The sequence below is a fragment of the Bombina bombina genome, chromosome 1 (genome assembly GCF_027579735.1).
Source record: "Bombina bombina isolate aBomBom1 chromosome 1, aBomBom1.pri, whole genome shotgun sequence".
In the NCBI taxonomy this organism is placed as follows: domain Eukaryota; kingdom Metazoa; phylum Chordata; class Amphibia; order Anura; family Bombinatoridae; genus Bombina; species Bombina bombina.
This window is the reverse complement of record NC_069499.1, coordinates 947164338-947188313: the sequence shown is the minus strand read 5'-3', so window position 1 is coordinate 947188313 and position 23976 is coordinate 947164338. Positions and strand designations below refer to the sequence as shown.

Genomic DNA, 23976 nt, shown 5'->3' with positions numbered 1-23976 from the left:
GTTTTTCTCCTTTTTATTTTAAAATACTGTTTGCGTGTGTAATTTTATTTGTAACAACTTTTTATTAATAATGCATTGTGCATAATATTTTTGGCATAATAAATAATTCCTTTATTAAGTTTGGCCTTTGTCTAATAATTGAACCACGTTACTGAAAGAGACTGGAATATTAGAACTGTATAATTTTAGGTTATTCTCTGCTAAATTGTATTTCTAGAGTTAATGTGTAAAGTCTGGGGTTTTCCTTAAGATTTTCCCTTTAATAAATTTTAAGTGGTGGCAGCATTTGAGCTTTAGGATTTATAGTTTATTGTGGGTGGCATTACAAGGGAGTGTTGGGCATTTCTCTTACGTCTAGTACAGATTAAGGGAGTGTGAATTAACTCTTGCACCCACTAAACTGAATCACAAGCTTGCCTGGTGTGGCTAGATTGTGACCTATAGGTGACAGAAAAGGGGGCTGAAAACCCTTTCTGTGCCAAATAAGTGACTGGCGCAGGGTTGGATAACCTTGGTTCGTCACAGGATTCTTGTTTTTATATTCATTTTTTTATTTCTTGACCCCATTTTCCACCAAATTAATAAATGTGTTTACACTATGGTTGTTGAGATTAGGGTTAAAAGTGCCCTTTTTACGTAAACCCAAATTCTTTAGTGACCATTCACTATCAACATTGTCAACACTATCAACATCCTTAACATTATTGAACCATATTTTTAACTTGACATTTCGGTATAACCTTTGAAGATATTTATCTAACTTGAAAAAGTCAGTTTTCTGATATGGGCAATAAGACAGTCCCTTGTAAAGTATACTGTTTTCTTCATCTGTTAGTTGGTGACTGGATGTATATATTACATTGATATGCTAACTACTGTAGGAGATGCGGGCGGAGGATCGAAATAAAGTGCCCCTATTTTAAAGATTGTTTTTATATACTGGCCAGTAATTCATTAAACTTTACAATCACTTTAAGCACTCATTCTTAAAAAAAAGAATATCCTGGAATACTTGCCTGAATATGGGTTTTTAAAGACAGGTTTGAATACTACAGCAAAGGACCAACTTAGAACAATTAGGGGCTGGTCATAGTCTTGCTTTGTGTTTGGCATATAATTATTTCTGAGAATCAGACAGTATTGTCAGTGTTACTACAAAGGAATATGAATAACGGCACTCCCAAGAGTAGTCATAATCATACAGATTATATTTTAATGCTCAAAGGAATATGATATTCTAAAGGGGGAGAGGTGCTGTACATAGTTAATATTGGACAGTATTGTCAGTGTGTGTTACCACTGATCACAATCCTAAAATGCTTCTGCTATTAATACCCCTGAAGCTCAAAATGTTAAACTTCTGAAAAAAACAATATAAAATGTATCTTTGTCACTAATCTCCCAATTTCGTAATCCAAAAAACAAACGTGCAGGATTAACAACAAACAAAATGGTGATTATGTCATAGGTTGAAGGTCCTATATGTTCATTGATCCCTTTTAAAAGTCTGCAGTGATGCTAATCATTGATGTGTGCAATTAGCTTGTTCTCCAAAACTATAGAGATATGTGTTTAAGGGATTTGAACAGGGGCATTGTCTGTATCGTGGGCGTGAGTGTTTATTATCAATTTCCCAAATGTTTAATTAATGTAAAAGTGCTTATTATAACTTTTGTTACATTAATAGTTTGGACAGGTAGCATTTGTATCTGTTTGGTGACGTTTTTCCTAATGTTATCAGATATGGCAGGGGTAATTTCAGTGTGTTTTGTGCATTTGCAAAAAAATCTGTGTTGTAAATGCAGGAATTTTTGTATTGCTGTACCACACAACTGCCTGTAATATTTCCCATTAACGCAAACAATATTTTTAGTCAGAACACATTCCAGGAATTTCAGCACCAACTGTTTGTTATCAGCAAATTCTGGACTCCTTGTACTCAAAAATGATCTAGCTGCATTTTTACCAACTTGGTGAGGAACTGAATAGTACAACCCTTCCACATCAAGTTATATCAGTGTTTTCATTAACCACAAGATTATATGGGGTCGATTGATTAAGCGGCTCAAAGGGTCAAAGCTGATAATTACAATAAAAACAGAGGTAATAACAGGTGATCAGTGTGAGTGGTACACCAGAATAAGAGTGTATACTAATAAAACAGAATTAGCCTAAGTACAACTGTAGCAAGTGCATCAAGCAAAAAACTAATAAACAATAATACAAACAATAGTGTTCAAAATTAGTGTTACAAAAATAGTGTTACAAAAAATAGAAAAATGCACTGCAGTGCAAAAAAAGGGGGGTAGCAAAATAATTGTATAGATACAATCAAATAGTGAGTGAGTGCAAATGGATATAAAAATGCTAGCTACTTAATCCAGTGAGGTTAAGATATAATTAAATAAAATACACAATATGCAATAACATAAAAAATAAAATACACAATATGCAATAACATAAAAAATAAAAAAATAAAATATAAAATATAATCCAAAAAAGTGTTCAAAAAGTTGATCAACAAATGTTAGTGAAGAACAAAAATAAGTCAATCAAAACTAAAAATTGGAAAAAATGGGTGATGAAAAGCAAGGTGAAAGTGAGGAAATTGATTCCTTCCAATGTTAGTTACTTTAACAGATCCAAATTCCTGAGTGTGGTTGCTGAAGTAGCTGATTGGATCCTAGCACCTGTCAGCTGCTCTGACAGGTGCTTGAGAAAGGCCCTTTTTTGTCTTGAGAAAGGCCCTTTTTTGAGGGCAGAAACGCGTTGACATATTGGTAAGCATTACTTTAATCTTTACTTCATTCTCATATTGGATACACTATGTTGTGAATTTCTTTTTTTACAGGGACACTTTTTAGGATAGCATAGGAGCAGCTGACAGGTGCTAGGATCCAATCAGCTACTTCAGCAACCACACTCAGGAATTTGGATCTGTTAAAGTAACTAACATTGGAAGGAATCAATTTCCTCACTTTCACCTTGCTTTTCATCACCCATTTTTTCCATTTTTTAGTTTTGATTGACTTATTTTTGTTCTTCACTAACATTTGTTGATCAACTTTTTGAACACTTTTTTGGATTATATTTTATATTTTATTTTTTATTTTTTATGTTATTGCATATTGTGTATTTTATTTTTTATGTTATTGCATATTGTGTATTTTATTCAATTATATCTTAACCTCACTGGATTAAGTAGCTAGCATTTTTATATCCATTTGCACTCACTCACTATTTGATTGTATCTATACAATTATTTTGCTACCCCCCTTTTTTTGCACTGCAGTGCATTTTTCTATTTTTTGGAACACTATTTTTGTAACACTAATTATGAACACTATTGTTTGTATTATTGTTTATTAGTTTTTTGCTTGATGCACTTGCTACAGTTGTACTTAGGCTAATTCTGTTTTATTAGTATACACTCTTATTCTGGTGTACCACTCACACTGATCACCTGTTATTACCTCTGTTTTTATTGTAATTATCAGCTTTGACCCTTTGAGCCGCTTCTGTAAGATATTCCTGTATTTGTAATTTTATTTATATGTGCTTTTTACATTTTTTATATATAGTCTTTTATTACTGATGCTTTTTAACATGGTTCATAAATTCTTTTATCTCTCTGTGAGTATATTTATCCCTTGGCCTCTTGTTGGCGCTGTATTCACTTCTTACTACTTGTGCATATTTTTTGGAGGTTGGTTAGGATCTCTGTTTGGATACAGCTTGGGGATTACCTTAGCGCTTGTACACACACCCTTTTTCACTATTTTCTCGATTGATTAAGCAGCATATGCTGCATCCAAGCCCCATCGTTTCTGGTCCGCTGGAAATGGAAGTTAAGAAGCAGCGGTTGTAAGACCGCTGCTCCTTAACTTCTCCACCACCTTTTAGGTGGTGGACTGAAATCATTCCGATTCGATCGGGATGATTGACGGCCCCTGCTACCGGCCGACTGGCCACCAGTGAGCAGGGGGCAGCATTGCACAAGCATTTCACCAGAAATGCTTGTGCAATGTTAAATGCAGACAGTGTATGCTGTCGGCATTTAGCGAGGTCGAGCAGACATGATTCGCTACAGCGAATCATGTCCGCTCGACCATTAATAAATCTACCCCTATAACTTCTTTAGGACATTCACAGTATCAAGCACAAAGGCCATCAATGCCACAAATGACTGGATAGCCAGGAGGAAATTTCAAAATGTTATGGAGTTTTGGCAACCAGTAAATATAGGGGTAACGCAGTCTTTATTAATCAGGAAATTCCTTTCTTGCATAATTGCCCCATTTTTATGTGCACTATTTAACATGTGCAACACTTCACCACATCATTTATCAAAGCAAGCTCTATCTATCTGGGCATATTGTTCTTTTTTTGTGTAGTTACCAGTTTGCTTCCTTGATATAGAACCTCTGGTCTGTAATGACCAAATTACCACCCTTATCTGATGACTTAAACCCTATTATTTATTTGATAATAAATCATACAACACTTCTCTTTCCTTCCTGCTTAAATTATCAGCAAAAATAAAAGTAAGTGATACATTTTCAATTGCACTTTCAACACATTTCACAAAGGTTTTTATATTAGCAGCTTAAGATAGTTGGAGCACTGGTCTAGCTGAGGGGTTTTCAGTGCAGTCCTCAGGCCTTACTAACAGGCCAGATGTTCAGGATTACCTTGGGTGACAGCAGATTAATAACCATGTTTACTAATCAGGTGATTATTTTAGCTGTGTTCCAGTTCAGATGTCCTGAAAATCTTGCCTGTTAGGGAGGCCTGAGGAACGGAATTGAAAAACCCTGATTTAGCCCAACATTGGGGCATAACAATCATCCTCTATTTATTGTGACAGGGACAATAGATATGAGAAAATGCTAACTATCATTATCTCATCTCCTTTATTGCCATTTGTGTTTTACAATCCGGTTCTACCTTTTCTGACTGCGTGTATTGATCCTTGTAGATGGATATATCTGGGAGTGATTGCCCCTTTGAGATCTCTTCTGCTCTGGATCTATACAACCTGAACTTTTGTCTCTTCCCTCCGCTCCTTGTTTTACCACTAAAGGGACTATATCCAATCCATTCTGAACTATCTGTGCCAGAATCATATGATGAGCTTGTAAACTTTGTTCTTATGATAGTCATCTTGGTCACATAATAATTTCCTACGTTTCCTAAATTTAATATAATTTTGCAATTTATCAGCACTCTTTTGTAGTTTTTATTCAATTTCTCAAAAGCTGTATCGCTTGCAAAAGTATCTATAACTACATAAGCCTTATCATATTTAATGACACATTGTTCTAACCTTTTCTTATCCTCTTCAATCATTAGTTCTATTAATTCAATTGAAAATGTAAACAATTTGCCATTCGTCTTCTAAATTAACACATTTTTAGAACATTTTTATTATTGTTGTATTTTTAATGGAGTTAGTTTAAATCTGTTAATTTTTATTCAACATATATCTACACTATAAATTTATATTAAAACTTGCAGGAAATAAATGCCTATATTTATACTGCAGTACTAGTGCTCATTCACAACTATGGGCTAGATAACGAGTGGAGCGATATTTAGCACTTGCGCATTATCTTCGCTAGAAGCAAAATTTTGCGCACGTTGGGTTGCAATAGTATAGCAAGTTGAAAGTAAAAACACAATCGCCTAGATTACAAGAGGTGCACTAACTTCAGTGCAAGTACCATATCGTTTTTGTTAGGCTCCCTAGAGCGCAAAAAGATGAACTTCGAATATCGCAACTGCATTAATCTATTTTCCCATAGACTTAATGGGAGTGCACAAATTGCAAAAAAACTAAACTAACACCCATACTCGTGCAAGAACCCAATCGCGTTTATTCAAGAGAGCTAAACCCGACATAAAATATGAATATTTCACTTTCCAAAGTTCTTCACGTAGCAGAATATGTTCTATTTATTCGTAAGTACATAGTTCTATATATATCTGATGATTTTTTGGTATATATATATATATATATATATATATATAAGTCAATCCAAAGGCACAGGCACTTGATGGTCTTTTAAAAAATTCATTTATTAAGTCAAGTTAAAAAAACATAATTTATGCTTACCTGATAAATTTATTTCTCTTGTAGTGTATCCAGTCCACGGATCATCCATTACTTATTGAATATATTCTCCTTCCCAACAGGAAGTTGCAAGAGTCCACCCACAGCAAAGCTGCTATATAGCTCCTCCCCTAACTGCCATATTCAGTCATTCGACTGAAAACATGCAGAGAAAGGAAAAACCATAGGGTGCAGTGGTGACTGTAGTTCAAATGAAAAAATTACCTGCCTTAAAGTGACAGGGCGGGCCGTGGACTGGATACACTACATGAGAAATAAATTTATCAGGTAAGCATAAATTATGTTTTCTCTTGTTAAGTGTATCCAGTCCACGGATCATCCATTACTTATGGAATACCAATACCAAAGCTAAAGTACACGGATGATGGGAGGGACAAGGCAGGTACTTAAACGGAAGTTACCACTGCCTGTAAAAAACCCTTTCTCCCAAAAATAGCCTCCGAAGGAGCAAGGTATCAAATTTGTTAAATTTGAAAAAGTATGAAGCGCAGACCAAGACTCCGTCTTGTAAATCTGTTCAACAGAAGCCACATTTAAAAAAGGCCCAAGTGAAAACCACAGCTCTAGTAGAATGAGCTGCAATCCCTTCAGGAGGCTGCTGTCCAGCAGTCTCATAAGCTAAATTAATTATGCTTTTTAACCAAAAAGAAAGAGAGGCTGCTGAAGTCTTTTGACCTCTCCTCTGTCCAGAATAGACAACAAACAAGGTGAACGTTTGATGAAAACTGTAGTAGCTTGTAAGTAAAACTTTAAAGCACAAACCACGTCCAATATTGTGTAATAGACGTTCCTTCTTTGAGGAAGGATTAGGATACAAGCATGGAACAACTATCTCTTGAGTGATGTTCTTGTTAGATACCACCTTAGGAAAAAACCCAGGTTGGTACGCAGGACTACCTTATCCGTACGAAGGACCAGATAAGGAGAATCACATTGTAACACAGATAACTTGGAGACTCTACGAGTCGAGGAAATAGCTACCCAAAAGGAACTTTCCAAGATAAAGATTGATATCTATGGAACAAAAAAGGTTCAAACGGAACTTCTTGAAGAGCCTTAAGAACCAGGATTAAGCTCCATGGTGGAGCAACAGTTTTAAACACAGGCTTGGATCTAACCAAAGCCTGACCAAATGCCTGAACGTCTAGAATACCTGCCAGACGCTGGTGCAAAAAAATAGACAGAGTAAAAATCTGTCCCTTTTAAGGAATTAGCTGACAACCCTTTTCTCAAAAACATCTTGGAGAAAAGATAATATCCTGGGAATCCAGGCTTGCTTTACTCCATGAGTAACCCTTGGATTCATAACAATCAGATATTTACACCATATCTATGTTCAATTTTCCTAGAGACAGGCTTTCATGTCTGTATTAAGGTATCAATGACTGACTCGGAGAAGCCATGCTTTGATAACATCAAGCGTTCAGTCTCCAGGAAGTCCATCTCAGATTGATTCTATTTAGATGGTTGAAAGGACCCTGAGGTAGAGGGACCTGTCTCAGAAGCAGAGACCGTGATGGAAAGGATGACATGTCCACCAGATCTGCATACCAGGTCCTGCGTGGCTACGCAGGCGCTGTCAAAAACACCAAAGCCCTCTCCTGCTTGGTCTTGACCTCCGAAGGAAATCCCACTCCCCCGGAAGAAAAGTCTGATGACTTAGAAAATCCACCTCCCAGTTCTCAACACCTGGGATATGGATAGCTGATAGACAAGAGTGAGTCTCTGTCCAGTGAATTATTGTAAGACTTCTAACATCACTAGGGAACTTCTGTTCCCCCTTGATGGCTGATGTAAGCCACAGTCGTGTATATTGTCCGACTGAGTATGATGTACCTCAGAGTTGCTAACTGAGGCCAAGTCTGAAGAGCATGGAATATCACTCCCAGAATATTTATTAGAAGGAGGGTCTCCTCCTAAGTCCACTATCCCTGAGCCTTCAGGGAGTTCCAGACTGCATCCCAACCTAAAAGGCTGGCATCCATTGTAACAATTGTCCCATCTGACCTGCGGAAGGTCATACCCTTGGACAGATGGACCCGACATAGTCACCAGAGAAGAGAATCTCTGGTCTCTTGGTCCAGGTTCAACAGTGGTACAATTCTGTGTAATCCCCGTTCCTCTGACTGAGCATGCATAGTTGCAGCGGTCTGAAATGTAGACGTGCAAACGGTACTATGTCCCTTGCCGCTACCTATTAAGCCGATTTCATTCATGTACTGAGCCACCGAAGGGCGCGGATGGGATGAAAAACAGGGCAGAAATTTAGAAACTTTGACAACCTGGACTCCGTCAGGTAAATTTTCATTTCTACAGAATCTATCAGAATCCCTAGGAGGGAAACCCTTGAGATTGGGGATAGAGAACTCTTTCCTTGTTCACTTTCCACCCATGTGATCTCAGAAATGCCAGTACTACGTCCGTATGAGACTTGGCAATTTGGATGTTTAACGCCTGTATCAGGATGTCGTCTAACTAAGGGGCCACTTCTATGCCCCGCGGCCTAAGGACCGCCAAAGCGACCCCAGAACCTCCATAAAGATTCTTGGGGCTGTAGATATCCCAAAGGAAAGAGCTACAAACTGGTAATGCCTGTCTAGAAAGGTAAACCTGAAAAATGAAGGTGATCTTTATGCATCACAATGTGAGGATAAGCATCCTTCAAATCCATTGTAGTCCTCTATTGACTCTCCTGGATCATAGTTAAGATGGTACGAATAGTTTCCATCTTAAATGACGGAATTCTGAGGAATTTGTTTAAGATCTTTAGATCCAAAATAGGTCTGAAGGTTCCCTCACCTTGGGAACCACAAACAGATTTGAGTAAAAACTCTGTCCCTGTTCCTCTCTTGGAACTGGATGGATCTCGTACACAATGTAAGAATGCCTCCTTCTTTATCTGGTTTGCAGATAATTGTGAAAGGCGAAATCTCCCCTTTTTTTTGGGGGGGGGGAATCTTTGAAATCCAGAAGATATCTCTGGGATATAAATTCCAATGCCTAGGGATCCTGGGCATCTCTTGCCCACGCCCGGGCGAAGAATGAAAGTCTGCCCCCTATAGGATCCGTTACCGGATAGGGGTCCGTTCCTTCATGCTGCCTTAGAGGCAGCAGCAGGCTCCTTGGCCTGCTTATCTTTGTTCCAGGTCCAATTGTCTCCAGACCGCCTTGGACTGAGCAAAAATTCCCTCTTGTTTTGCCTTAGAGAAAGTGGATGCCACACCTGCCCTGAAGTTTTAAAAGGCACGAAAATTAGACCTTTTTTGGCCCTTGATTCCTATCATGAGGAAGGGCATGACCTTTTCCTCCAGTGATATAAGCAATAATCTCCTTCAAACCAGGCCCGAATAGGGTCTGCCCCTTGAAGGGAAGTTAAGTAGCTTATTTATTAAAGTCACGACAGCTGACCATGATATAAGCCATAGCGCTCTACGCGCCAGTATAGTAAAAAACAGAATTCTTAGCCGTTAGTCTAACAAAGGAATTGGCTAGCATAAGCTTGTCAAATATATTCATCCAATGGAGTCGCTAACTGTAAAGCCTCATCAAGAGACTCAACCCAGAACGCCGCAGCAGCAGTGACAGAAGCAATGTATGCAAGGGGCTGCAGGATAAAACCCTGTTGAATAAACATTTTTTATCCATTGGATCTAAAAAGCACAACTGTCCTCGCCAGAGGTAGTGGTACGCTTAGCTAGAGTAGAAACTCTTCTCTCCACCTTAGGAACTGTCTGCCAGAAGTCCTGTGTGGTGGTAACTATTAGAAAACATTCTTCTAAAAAATAGGAGGGGAAGAGAACGGCACACCTGATCTATCCCATTCCTTATTAAAAAAAAATTTTTTTTTAGTGAACCTCTTTAGGTATTGGAAAAACATCAGTACACACCGGCACTGCATATTATTTATCCAGTCTACACAATTTCTCTGGCCCTGCGATTGTACACATTCATTCAGAGCAGCCAAAGCCTCCCTGAGCAACAAGTGGAGGTTCTCAAGCATACATTTTAAATGTAGAAATATCAGAATCAGGTTAAATCATCTTCCCTGAGTCAAAAAAATCCCCCACAGACTAAGCATATTGTGAGGTAGTATCATACATGGTTCTTAAAGCGTCTGTATGCTCTGTATCTACCCCCAGAGCTATCTGCTTTCCTTTAATTTCAGGTAGTCTGACTAATACTGCTGCCAGAGTATTATTCACCACCTTTGCCATGTCTTGTAAAATAAACGCTATGGACGCCCTTGATGTACTTGGCGCCATTTGAGCGTGAGTCCCTGAAGCGGGAGTCGAAGGGTCTGACACGTGGGGAGAGTTAATCGGCATAACTTTCCCCTCGACAGAATCCCCTGGTAAAATAAACGCTATGGGTGCCCTTGATGTACTTGGCGCCATTTGAGCGTGAGTCCCTAAAGCGGGAGTCAAAAGGTCTGACACGTGGGGAGAGTTAGTCGGCATAACTACCCCCACGACAGAATCCTCTGGTGATAATGTTTTTAAAGACAAAAAATGATCTTTATTGTTTAACATGAAATCAGTACATCTGGTACACATTCTAAGATGGGGTTCCACCATGGCTTTAAAACATAATGAACACAGATCTTCCTCTATGTCAGACATGTTAGAACAGACTAATAATGAGACTAATAAGCTTGGAAAACACTTTAAATCAAGTTAACAAGCAAATATATAAAACGTTACTGTGCCTTTAAGAGAAACAAATTTTGTCAAAATTTGAAAAACAGTGAAAAAAAGGCAGTAAAACAAACGAAATTTTTACAGTACATATAATAAGGTAACAGAGCATTGCACCCACTTGCAAATGGATGATTAACCCCTTAATGCAAAAAACAGATTAAAAAAACGACATAGACGTTTTTAAAAACAGACACAACAAAACTGCCACAGCAGAGCTGTGGATTACCTTCCCTATAAACGATTTTGGAAGTCTTTTTAGCCCTTTAGAAATGTCCTGTAGTATTCATGGGACTGCTGAGGGAATCTGGATAATTCATTTTGTAATTTTAACTGCGCAAAAAAAGTGCTAAATTAGGCCCCTCCCACTCATATTACAACAGTGGGAAGCTTCAGTTAACTGTTTCTATGCAAAATTTAAGCCAGCCATGTACGTCTGCTAAGATCATAGAAAAACGCAGGCAGATTCTTCTTCCAAATACTGCCTGAGATAAACAGCACACTCCGGTGCCATTTAAAAATAACAAACTTTTGATTGAAGAATAAACTAAGTATAAATCACCACAGACTCTCACGACCTCCTATCTATGTTGAGGCTTGCAAGAGAATGACTGAATATGGCAGTTAGGGGAGGAGCTATATAGCAGCTTTGCTGTGGGTGGACTCTTGCAACTTCCTGTTGGGAAGGAGAATATATTCAATAAGTAATGGATGATCCGTGGACTGGATACACTTAACAAGAGAAAAGACACGCAGATCTCTACATGGCTTGGTATGAGCAGGAATTGATGAAGCCATTTGACCATCCCAATGTGAAATACTATACACGCTATATCGATGATGTCTTCTTGGTGTGGAGAGGCGGAGAGGTGATGTTGCGTGAGTGGGTGTCACGTTTGAATTCCATGGCAAGTCCCATTAGATTCAAACTTGAGTATAATCTAAGTACTGTGCATTTCTTGGATCTTAGTGTTTCTAAAGTTGATGCCTGGAATGAAGTACGATTTGGAACATCGCTATATACGAAACCAACGATCGTAATTCTCTGCTTGACGCCAGAAGCTTTCATCCCAGGCATCAAAAGAAAGGGATCCTCACCTCTCAACTCACCCGGGTTATTAGGAATAATAGTGAGATACCCATGATGCAAACCCAATTAAAGGAGATGGGAGACAGACTTGTGGGAAGAGGCTATGCCAGGGAGGAAATAGAAGGAATCCAGGAGAAATTATTGAATACGGATGTCGCCGTGAATACGGATACTAAGGTCATGATTAACCCTGGACAACTGAACATGGTCACCACATATTCACCTAGATGTGAACATCTGACAAAGGCTGTGTGGCGACATTGGCCGGTGGTGGAGACAGATTACACGCTTCCATTTCAGAGGACTCCTGCCTCCAGGATAGTGTACCGCAGGACAAACAATCTGAGAGACCTGTTGGTCAAGTCTGATCCTGTTAAACATTACATGAAGGAGACATGGCTAAAATCAGCCAAGATGGGCTGCTTTCTATGTGGAAGTTGCATTACATGTAATGGAATGCTTAGGAGCAATACATTTCAACATCCGCATAACAACTACAGATTCAAGATAAACCATCGGATATCGTGTACAAGTACCTTTGTAATATACATGGTAAAACTGTGACAACCTTTCGTTGTGCCATACGTGAGGCCTGTGACACGCCACTTTTCTAAATTCAAGCATGCTGTTTAAAGCTTAAGATCTATGAAAATTGATCATGTACCCCCCCATGCTAAGTAAAGAAATTGTTACAACTTGAAAGCAGGTGGATCTATCGGCTGGACACCTTAGCCCCAAGGGGCCTTAATATTTCCCTGGGTTTCAGTCCTTTCTATTGAATCAAATGACACAGGACTGAAGTCATACTTTCTCCACTCTGTTCAATGAGACTCCTATATCATTTATAGCATCATCTAATGGGTTCTCACAGTTCATCAAAGTTTCTAACATGGGTCATAGGGACATGAAGTATTTTTGTATTTTTTATGTCTTTTCACATGTAAGATATATAGGCTTATGACATTTTCTAACACTGGTTGTGCAATGTCTAGTGCTATTTACTAATTTGTATTTAGTACTATTACAAATACTTTACAAGAGCCATATGGTATTGAAATGTGCATTGTTCATATTTTAAACGCTTTTTGCATATTGATCGCTAGGTATATGCTGCTTCAAGTGGAGGTTTGTTTGCGATGTCATAGTTATCCTTTATGGAACTCCCTTACACCTTATTTGGTTGTGCATGATTTTTTTATGCCCAGAGTACTTTTATTAGCCTTACTGTGCGATCAATATAAATCCTCCTTTTCTTCTTACTTATGATCGCTAGTGTCACTGTTAGTTTATAAACGTTGCTATGACAATGTCAGCACCTACGTCATGACGGTGCGTACGTCGGCACATCTTGATGATGTCATACACATGTGTCTGATGGCGGTACGCTTGAGGTTGCAGTGGTAATTAGATAAGTATATAAGGAGTGTTTGTCATTGGTTTTAGGTTACCTGTTGTACCTGTTTGACATTTGACAAAGGCACAGTAATGTGCCAAAACGTTATATCTTTTTTTAACTTGACTTAATAAATACATTTTTTAAAAGACCATCAAGTGCCTGTGCCTTTGGATTGACTTGGATACTTTTTTGCAGTGCACCGTGGCATTTCTCTTATATGTGAGATTGTGCTGTCCTTTTTGGGATCTGTATATATATAATTGTACATTTTTTGGTCCATTGTATATAGACATATTGTATGTGTGTATCTGAGACAATATGTCTCGCTAAATCAGTGCCAGAGATTGTCCTCTTGTTGCCACATAAGCTTATTTTTTGGATACTCCTTATTTTACTTTGATGAGCTAAATAAAATATATTTTGAAAAGAGTGCTGAATTCCCTGTCTTTCATCCTGATATACTTGGTTCAGGATTCCTTCTCTTTCTTAAACCCATACAATTTATTTTAAGGGTCTGCACCACAATACTGTTATATTTAAGGCCATACCGGTATTTATCTATGAACTGGTGGGTCACCATATACTAGCTCCCAGCAGCTGCGTCCCCTCCGTCATTTTCTTCTAATATATATATATATATATATATATATATATTTTATTTTTATTATTTTTTTATTTATATGATTATATACAGGTAAGATATATATATATATATATATATATATATATATATATATATATATATATGAATATCTATTTACAAATACATAGAAATTATTGAAGAACATTGGAATGTGAAATATTTACAGTACATACACAGTTAAAACCTTTATAAAATATTAATATTGAATCAATATGCTTTTGATGTTTTCAGGTATTTGGCTGCAATACACACACACACACACACACACACACACATATATATATATATATATGTGTGTGTGTGTGTGTAAATATGTATTTATGTGTTTATAAATCGTGATTGCACTTGAGTGAGCGTGCTTACTTTCAACTTGTAATATGTGCACTATTTCTGTTGCTCACAAAAAGCCAATATAACTTGCTCGCTACACTTAAAGGGACAGTCTAGGCCAAAAAAACTTTCATGATTCAGATAGAGCATGTCATTTTAAACAATTTTCCAATTTACTTTTATCATCAATTTTGCTTTGTTCTCTTGGTATTCTTAGTTGAAAGTTTAACCTATGAGGTTCATATGCTAATTTCTTAGACCTTGAAGGCCACCTCTTTTCAGAATGCATTTGAACAGTTTTTCACCACTAGAGGGTGTTAGTTCATGTATTTCATATAGATAACACTGTGCTTGTGCACGGTAAGTTATCTGGGAGCAGGCACTGATTGGCTAGACTGCAAGTCTGTCAAAAGAACTGAAATAAAGGGGCAGTTTGCAGAGGCTTAGATACAAGATAATCACAGAGGTTAAAAGTATATTAATATAACTGTGTTGGTTATGCAAAACTGGGGAATGGGTAATAAAGGGATTATCTATCTTTTAAAACAATAAAAATTCTGGTGTAGACTGTCCCTTTAACGCTCCACTCGTAATCTAGCACTTGTGATGCAGCATCACTAGAGCTCTCTTGTGCAATTCTCCACCCTGCTGTCGCACAACCAATAGCACAAGAATGGGGCCTGTCAATCACCCCACCAAGTGAGTTTGAGGGGATTTATCTCCCCAACATCTGAGATGGAAGCAAGGATAAAAAATGGGAAATCTTAGATTTGTAAACCTGCAGAGCAATAACTCAGAAGCTGTGAATACAGCTTGATAATTTTTCCTCTAAAATAGTACCTTTAATTCAAATAGTGCTATACTTTTACAGACATAAATCAATTAATACACATGACTTGTTTGTATACTCCACTTGAAATAAAGTTTGAAAATTACAGAGACAAGTACCTCTCTTTTCCAGAGAGGCTGGCAAGAAATATAGGGTCTGCTTTGAATACTAGATAACTTTCTGTGGTCCAGAGCAGATAAAGGAATCAAAGCTTCTTTGGGAATGTTTAACCTGAAAAAGAAATGGTACATTTTTTTAATAAAATCAACTTTATGTATACAGTAAAGGATCAAATTATAAGTTCCTACCTGTTAAAAACTGCTATTAAATAGCACTACCTAATTTAACTCTATATAAAATAAATCACTATTTGTATAAAACAATTAAATTGTATATGTATTTATTATTGTATATATTTACAGGTACAGGCATCTTCCATTAAATAGTGAGAGTCCACAAGGTCATGACATGTGTGATTAGACTCCAATCCACTAGGAGGGGGCAGAAACACCCATATATACCAGAGCTTTATTCCTTCACACTCTCCCAGAATCCCTCAGTCAAATGTTTGCCACCAAGATGGAGTGAGGTTAATTCTGAAGTACTGATCGTTGATAAGGTGTTCTCTTAGGGCCTATCTATCAAGCTCCGAAAGGAGCTTGACGGCCCGTGTTTCTGGCGAGTCTTCAGACTTCACAAAGACCGCTGCTTCATAACCCTGTCCGTCTGCTCTGAGCAGGCGGCCAGGAATCGCAACAATTCAACCCGATCGAGTACGATCGGGTTGATTGATACCCCCTGCTGGCGGCCCATTGGCCGTGAGTCTGCAGGGGGCGGCGTTGCACCAGCAGCTCTTGTGAGCTGCTGGTGCAATGTTAAATGTGGAGAGCCTATTGCTCTCCGCATTCAGCGATGTCTTGCGGATCAGGTCCGCAAGACATTTCTTAAATATGCCTCTTAATCTGAGACCCAAATTTCCCCCTCAGATTGCCTACATATAAAACAGATGGGAAGGCAGGAGTGACAAACAGCCAGTCAGTGAAAATCATGTCCCATTGTGAAGATGTCACATGCCTACCAGGAGAAATGTGTTTTTATTTTCTAATCCCATGGTCTACAGTCTGCTGCTCCTTTATTCTCTAGAATACCTCTTAAATGTAAATATGTTTTTTTTTGTATTTTTTTAAATCATGATTTTAATCCAATGTTACATTGGATTAAAATCTACCATTGTTTAAATTAGGAGAGTGCCTTCCTTTCTTGGGACTTAGAAAAGGGCAATAGAAGAATAAGGGTGAGATTACGAGTGGCGCTCTAACAGTTAAGCGCAAGTGAAAAGGGGTTTATCGCGGCTGTTCTGCTCATAGGGGAATATGTTCTAAGTATTTTTAAATATATATTCCTATATATATCTGTATATATCTATACCTCTATTTATCTATCTATATCTACATCTATCTATATCTATATATATATATAAATTAGCCTGTAGCCCAGCACTCCAACCTAGGTGGTGTGTAGTAGACCTGGGTGCAATCCTCAAAGAGTAACTATGTAGATCCGTATCAAGAAGGGCACTCTCAGGATTTGTAAATTCAAATAAAATAGCTTTATTCATACATCAATAAAGAATGGTTGACGTTTCGGCCCTTATCCGAGCCTTCATCAGGACATATTAAATCTGTAAACGGCTGTATAGCCAAACTCCCAAAGACGAAGAAAGACGTCTTTCTTCATCTTTGGGAGTTTGGCTATACAGCCGCTTGCAGATTTTTTTTTTTCAAATAATTTTTTTTATTGAGACAATCAAACATGTACAATAAAAGGATGAAAGGGGATACAGGAGGGGAATACCATTGCCAATCATGATAATAATAACAATACAATTTTTTCCATTGCTATGAATACATGGTAATAGTTGGTGCGCATCTCCTACAATGTCAGGGATGTGACCTATAACATCTGTCGTACTTATGATTGTATTACATATCCATTAGTTGAGAGAGAGAGAAAAATTAGGATTCCCTGCCTGTATATATCTTGTCTCTATTTTACAAAATTTAGCTTTAAGAAAGATAGTAAAATTATATAGTAAAACATAAAACTCTTGGATAGTTTGGACACTATGGTCCATTCTCTAAGATACAATAAGAACATTAGACAACTATGGAAACATTTTTGCTTTAATGGAAGCATGGAGAGAGTAGTAGTGAGGTCTACATATTTTAGGACCTTGTACCAGTATACATCCTCATATATCTGAGCATGATCACGCATACACAAACACATCCGGATATGCAGAGAACATAAGTTTATCCATATCCATATCTATATCCAGAGGCAATAGGTAGGGAAGAGGGGGAGAGAGGGGGTGAGGGTCTGCGGGTGTGAGAGTTCTGTTTCGGTTCTTAGCTCATTCTGGGTGAAGTGTAAGCCAGGGGTGCCAGATTTTGATGTGTGAATCTGTCTTGTCAAGTACTCTAAAGGAATATTGCTCCATTAGTCTGATATGTCTGACTATAGATAATATTTGTGTAAAAGATGGTGGGATTTGATTCTTCCACGCTCTGGCAATAGCCAGCTTGGTTGCCATGAAAAGATAAATCGTAAGAGCGTCTGCAGATTCGTCTAGAGTAGGAACTGGCATATGTAGGAGGGTAACCTCCGGTAAACAAGGTGGATAAATATTAAGGTTGTTTATTGTGTTGTATAATTTCCTCCAGAGAGGTTGAATTTTTGGGCATGACCACCAGATGTGTACATGAGTGCCTGACTGGCCACATAGTCTCCAGCATAGGGGAGATTGTGAGTTGTAGGTTTTATGTAAGTTGACGGGAACAAGATGCCATCTTACCGTGATTTTATAATATAGCTCCCATAAGGTAGCACAGTGGAGAAGTTTCCTAGTTGTCTGTATTCTGCTATGCCAAACATCAGTGTCTACTATGAAGCCGATCTCTTTCTCCCAAGCTCTGTGCTGTGTTGCGATATTCGTTTGCAGATTTAATATGTCCTGATGAAGGCTCGGATAAGGGCCAAAACGTCGACCATTCTTTGTTGATGTATGAATAAAGCTATTTTATTTGAATTTACAAATCCTGAGAGTGCCCTTCTTGATACGGATCTATGTATATATATATATATATATATATATATTAATTAACAAAAACCCATCAGATATATATATATATAAATAAATAAATATGTATTGATGAATAAATATAACATATTCTGCTATGTGAAGAACATTGGAATGTGAAATATTAATATTTTCATGTCGTGTTAGCGCACTAGAGAATATGCAATCGGATTTGCGCGTGCGTAGATATTTTTTTCTCACTTTTTTGCTCTATTAACTTCTATGGGGGCATATGTTAACATGTGTGCGATATATAAACTGACTCAGAGAGCGAGCGGGGAACGTTAAATACTGCTTCAAAATTTGGCCATAAAGGTCTTTATTTGTTCCTCACCTTTCTATATCAGATGGAAGTAGTCCAAGCCATGAGATAGAAGGAACTGTCAGGTGATGAGCTTCAAATGACATAGACTAGAAGCAAATGACACAAGTAAAAAAGTGTAAATTTCACTTCATTAATAGAGTGTACAAAAATATTTTCACTGCTCGTGATATTAAAGGGATACTAAACCAAACATTTTTCTTTAATGATTCAGAAAGAGCAGACAAATTTTAAGCAACTTTCTAATTTACTCCTATTATCAATTTGTATTTGTTCACTTGCTATCTTTATTTAAAAAAGTAGGAATGTAAAGCTTAGGAGCCGGACCATTTTTGGTTCAGAACCTAGGTTATGCTTGCTTATTGGTGGCTAAATGTAGCCACCAATAAGCTAGCGTTATCCAGGGTGCTAAACCTAAAATGGGCCGGCTCCTAAGCTTAATATTCCTGCTTTTTTAAAATAAAGATAGCAAGAGAACGAAGAAAATTGATAATAGGAGTAACTTACACCTAGATTACAAATTTTGCATTCGGGTTTTAACGCTCTAAAATTGATTATTTCAACGTTAAAACAGCAACGCAGCCATTGCAAGTCTTGTCGGTATAGCTGTACCGCAAGTCTTTTAGTTTATAATGCAACGTCAGTCCCGCACTCGTAAAAATTTCATTTTTTCATGGTATTTCTATAGCGCAGCTATTATGAGTTTTGTGGTGACGCTAAAAAGCTTGCGTTCCAGCCTATACCGACAAGATCCGTTTCGCAATCTGAGAGCAGTAGTTATGAGTTTTACGCAACAAAACTGTTACATAAAACTCATAACTAAAGTGTTACAAAGTACACTAAACACCCATAAACTGCCTATTAACCCCTAAACCGAGTCCCTCCCGCATCGCAAACACTATATTACACTTATTAACCCCTCATCTGCTGCTCCCAACCTCGCCGCCACTAATACAATTTATTAACCCCTATTCTGCCGCTCCCCGACATCGCCGCCACTATTCTAAAGTTATTAACCCCTATTCCCCGCACCCCAACATAGACCACACTATAATAAAGATATTAACCCCTATTCTGCCACTCCCCGACACTGCCGCCAATATAATAAACCTATTAACCCCTAAACCGCAAGCCCCCACAACAAAATATACTAAATTAAACTATTAACCCCAAAACCAGAAGCCCCCTCAACAAAATATACTAAATTAAACTATTAACCCCTAAACCAAAAGCCCCCCACTTTTCAATAAACTAATTTAAACTAGTAACCCCTAAACCTAACCTAACTTACCTGTCAAATTAAAAAAAATAAGTTTAAAACTAACAATTCAATTGATATAACTATTAAACTAAAATTTAACTAACTACCAATTAAAGAAAACTAAAATAGACATTAAAAAAATCCTAACACTACTATAAAAATTACAAAAATATCTAATTACAAAAAATAAAAAATACAAAATTTAAAAAAATAACCAACACTAAATTACGGAAAAAAACAAACAAAACATTTGAATCAGCCAATAGAATGAGAGCTGCTTAAATCCTATTGACTGATTTAAACAGCCAATAGGATTTTAGCAGCCCTAATTTGTATTGGCGGATTCAAAATTTTCAGCCAATAGGAATGCAATGGTACCCCCAGTATAAAAGGGGTACCTTGCATTTCAATCCTCAGTGTGCGGCGGACGATCGCATGAAGAGGACCTCCACGTCGGATCGATGGACCTCCGCCTTGAACCTCCGCCTTGGACCTTCGCCTGGACCTCCGCCTTGGCCCTTTGCCTGGACCTCCGCCTCCGCGCATGGATGAAGATGCCACCTGGATGAAGTGGGAGCTGCCGGGATGAAGATCGCTCAAGCGGGACCTCAACAACTGTGAGTACCTAAAGAGGGGTTAGTGTTAGGTTTTTTAAGGTGTTTTTTTTTTTTAGATTATCGTGGGCACTCTTAAAAGAGCTGAATGCCCCATACAAATGCCCTTTTTAGGGCAATGGGTAGATTAGGTTTTTTAGATAGTTTTTTTATTTTGTGGGTTTGGGGGAGTTTGTAATGTTAGTGGTATCTTTAGGGCAATGCCCTACAAAAGGCACTTTTAAGGGCTATTGGTAGTTTATTCTAGATTAGGTTTCTTTTATTTTGGGGTTTTTTTTTTAAAAACATAATTTATGTAAGAACTTACCTGATAAATTAATTTCTTTCATATTAGCAAGAGTCCATGAGCTAGTGACGTATGGGATATACATTCCTACCAGGAGGGGCAAAGTTTCCCAAACCTCAAAATGCCTACAAATACACCCCTCACCACACCCACAAATCAGTTTAACGAATAGCCAAGAAGTGGGGTGATAAGAAAAAGTGTGAAAGCATAAAAAATAAGGAATTGGAATAATTGTGCTTTATACAAAAAAATCATAACCACCACAAAAAGGGTGGGCCTCATGGACTCTTGCTAATATGAAAGAAATGAATTTATCAGGTAAGTTCTTACATAAATTATGTTTTCTTTCATGTAATTAGCAAGAGTCCATGAGCTAGTGACGTATGGGATAGAAAATACCCAAGATGTGGAACTCCACGCAAGAGTCACTAGAGAGAGGGAGGGATAAAAATAAAGACAGCCAATTCGAAAAAAATCCACAACCCAAATCAAAAAGTTTTAATCTTATAATGAAAAAAACTGAAATTATAAGCAGAAGAATCAAACTGAAACAGCTGCCTGAAGAACTTTTCTACCAAAAACTGCTTCTGAAGAAGAGAAAACATCAAAATGGTAGAATTTAGTAAAAGTATGCAAAGAAGACCAAGTTGCTGCTTTGCAAATCTGATCAACCGAAGCTTCATTCCTAAACGCCCAGGAAGTAGAAACTGACCTAGTAGAATGAGCTGTAATCCTTTGAGACGGAGTTTTACCCGACTCGACATAAGCATGATAAATTTAAAGATTTCAAACCAAGATGCCAAAGAAATGGCAGAGGGCCTTCTGACCTTTCCTAGAACCGGAAAAGATAACAAATAGACTAGAAGTCTTTCGGAAAGTCTTAGTAGCTTCAACATAATATTTCAAAGCTCTAACTACATCCAAAGAATGCAATGATTTCTCCTTAGAATTCTTAGGATTAGGACATAATGAAGAAACCACAATTTCTCTACTAATGTTGTTGGAATTCACAACCTTAGGTAAAAATTCAAAAGAAGTTCGCAACACCGGCTTATCCTGGTGAAAAATCAGAAAAGGAGATTCACAAGAAAGAGCCGATAATTCAGAAACTCTTCTGGCAGAAGAGATGGCCAAAAGGAACAAAACTTTCCAAGAAAGTAATTTAATGTCCAATGAATGCATAGGTTCAAACGGAGGAGCTTGAAGAGCCCCCAGAACCAAATTTAAACTCCAAGGAGGAGAAATTGACTTAATAACAGGTTTTATACGAACCAAAGCTTGTACAAAACAATGAATATCAGGAAGAATAGCAATCTTTCTGTGAAAAAAAACAGAAAGAGCAGAGATTTGTCCTTTCAAGGAACTTGCAGACAAACCTTTATCTAAACCATCCTGAAGAAACTGTAAAATTCTCGGAATTCTAAAAGAATGCCAGGAAAAATGATGAGAAAGACACCAAGAAATATAAGTCTTCCAGACTCTATAATATATCTCTCTAGATACAGATTTACGAGCCTGTAACATAATATTAATCACAGAGTCAGAGAAACCTCTTTGACTAAGAATCAAGCGTTCAATCTCCATACCTTTAAATTTAAGGATTTGAGATCCTGATGGAAAAAAGGACCTTGCGACAGAAGGTCTGGTCTTAACGGAAGAGTCCACGGTTGGCAAGAAGCCATCAGGACAAGATCCGCATACCAAAACCTGTGAGGCCATGCTGGAGCTACCAGCAGAACAAACGAGCATTCCTTCAGAATCTTGGAGATCACTCTTGGAAGAAGAACTAGAGGCGGAAAGATATAGGCAGGATGATACTTCCAAGGAAGTGACAATGCATCCACTTCTTCCGCTTGAGGATCCCTGGATCTGGACAGATACCTGGGAAGTTTCTTGTTTAGATGAGAGGCCATCAGATCTATTTCTGGAAGTCCCCACATTTGAACAATCTGAAGAAATACCTCTGGGTGAACAGACCATTCGCCCGGATGCAACGTTTGGCGACTGAGATAATCCGCTTCCCAATTGTCTATACCTGGGATATGAACCGCAGAAACTAGACAGGAGCTGGATTCTGCCCAAACCAGAATTCGAGATACTTCTTTCATAGCTAGAGGACTGTGAGTCCCTCCTTGATGATTGATGTATGCCACAGATGTGACATTGTCTGTCTGAAAACAAATGAATGATTCTCTCTTTAGAGAGGCCAAGACTGAAGAGCTCTGAAAATTGCACGGAGTTCCAAAATATTGATCGGTAATCTCACTTCCTGAGATTCCCAAACCCCTTGTGCCGTCAGAGACCCCCACACAGCTCCCCAACCTGCAAGACTTGCATCTGTTGAAATTATAGTCCAGGTTGGAAGAACAAAAGAAGCCCCCTGAACTAAACAATGGTGATCTGTCCACCACGTTAGAGAGTGTCATACAATCGGTTTTAAAGATATTGAGATATCTTCGTGTAATCCCTGCATCATTGGTTCAGCATACAGAGCTGAAGAGGTCGCATGTGAAAACGAGCAAAGGGGATCGCGTCTGATGCAGCAGTCATAAGACCTAGAATTTCCATGCATAAGGCTACCGAAGGGAATGATTGTGACTGAAGGTTTCGACAAGCTGATATCAATTTTAGATGTCTCTTGTCTGTCAAAGATAGAGTCATGGACACTGAATCTATCTGGAAACCCAAAAAGGTTACCCTTGTCTGAGGAATCAATGAACTTTTTAGTAAATTGATCCTCCAACCATGATCTTGCAGAAACAACACAAGTCGATTCGTATGAGATTCTGCTAAATGTGAAGACTGAGCAAGTACCAAGATATCGTCCAAATAAGGAAATACCACAATACCCTGTTCTCTGATTACAGACAGAAGGGCACCGAGAAACCTTTGTAAAAATTCTTGGAGCTGTTGCTAGGCCAAACGGCAGAGCCACAAACTGGTAATGCTTGTCTAGGAAAGAGAATCTCAGAAACTGATAGTGATCTGGATGAATCGGAATATTGCAGATATGCATCCTGTAAATCTATTGTAGACATATAATGCCCTTGCTGAACAAAAGGCAGGATAGTCCTTACAGTTACCATTTTGAATGTTGGTATCCTTACATAACGATTCAATATTTTTAGATCCAGAACTGGTCTGAAGGAATTCTCCTTCTTGGTACAATGAAGAGATTTGAATAAAACCCCAGCCCCTGTTCCAGAACTGGAACTGGCATAATTACTCCAGCCAACTCT

At 38.0% G+C, this 23976-nt stretch overlaps 1 protein-coding gene across 1 annotated transcript in view; it reads right to left on the bottom strand.

Moving 5' to 3' along the window:
• The window catches only part of SPO11 (SPO11 initiator of meiotic double stranded breaks), a 435933-nt gene that overhangs the window by 40455 nt on the left and 371502 nt on the right, over window positions 1-23976 (bottom strand). The window contains 2 exon segments of the mRNA XM_053715996.1: window positions 15235-15346; window positions 18589-18665. Coding sequence (XP_053571971.1) covers window positions 15235-15346; window positions 18589-18665 — 189 coding nt within the window.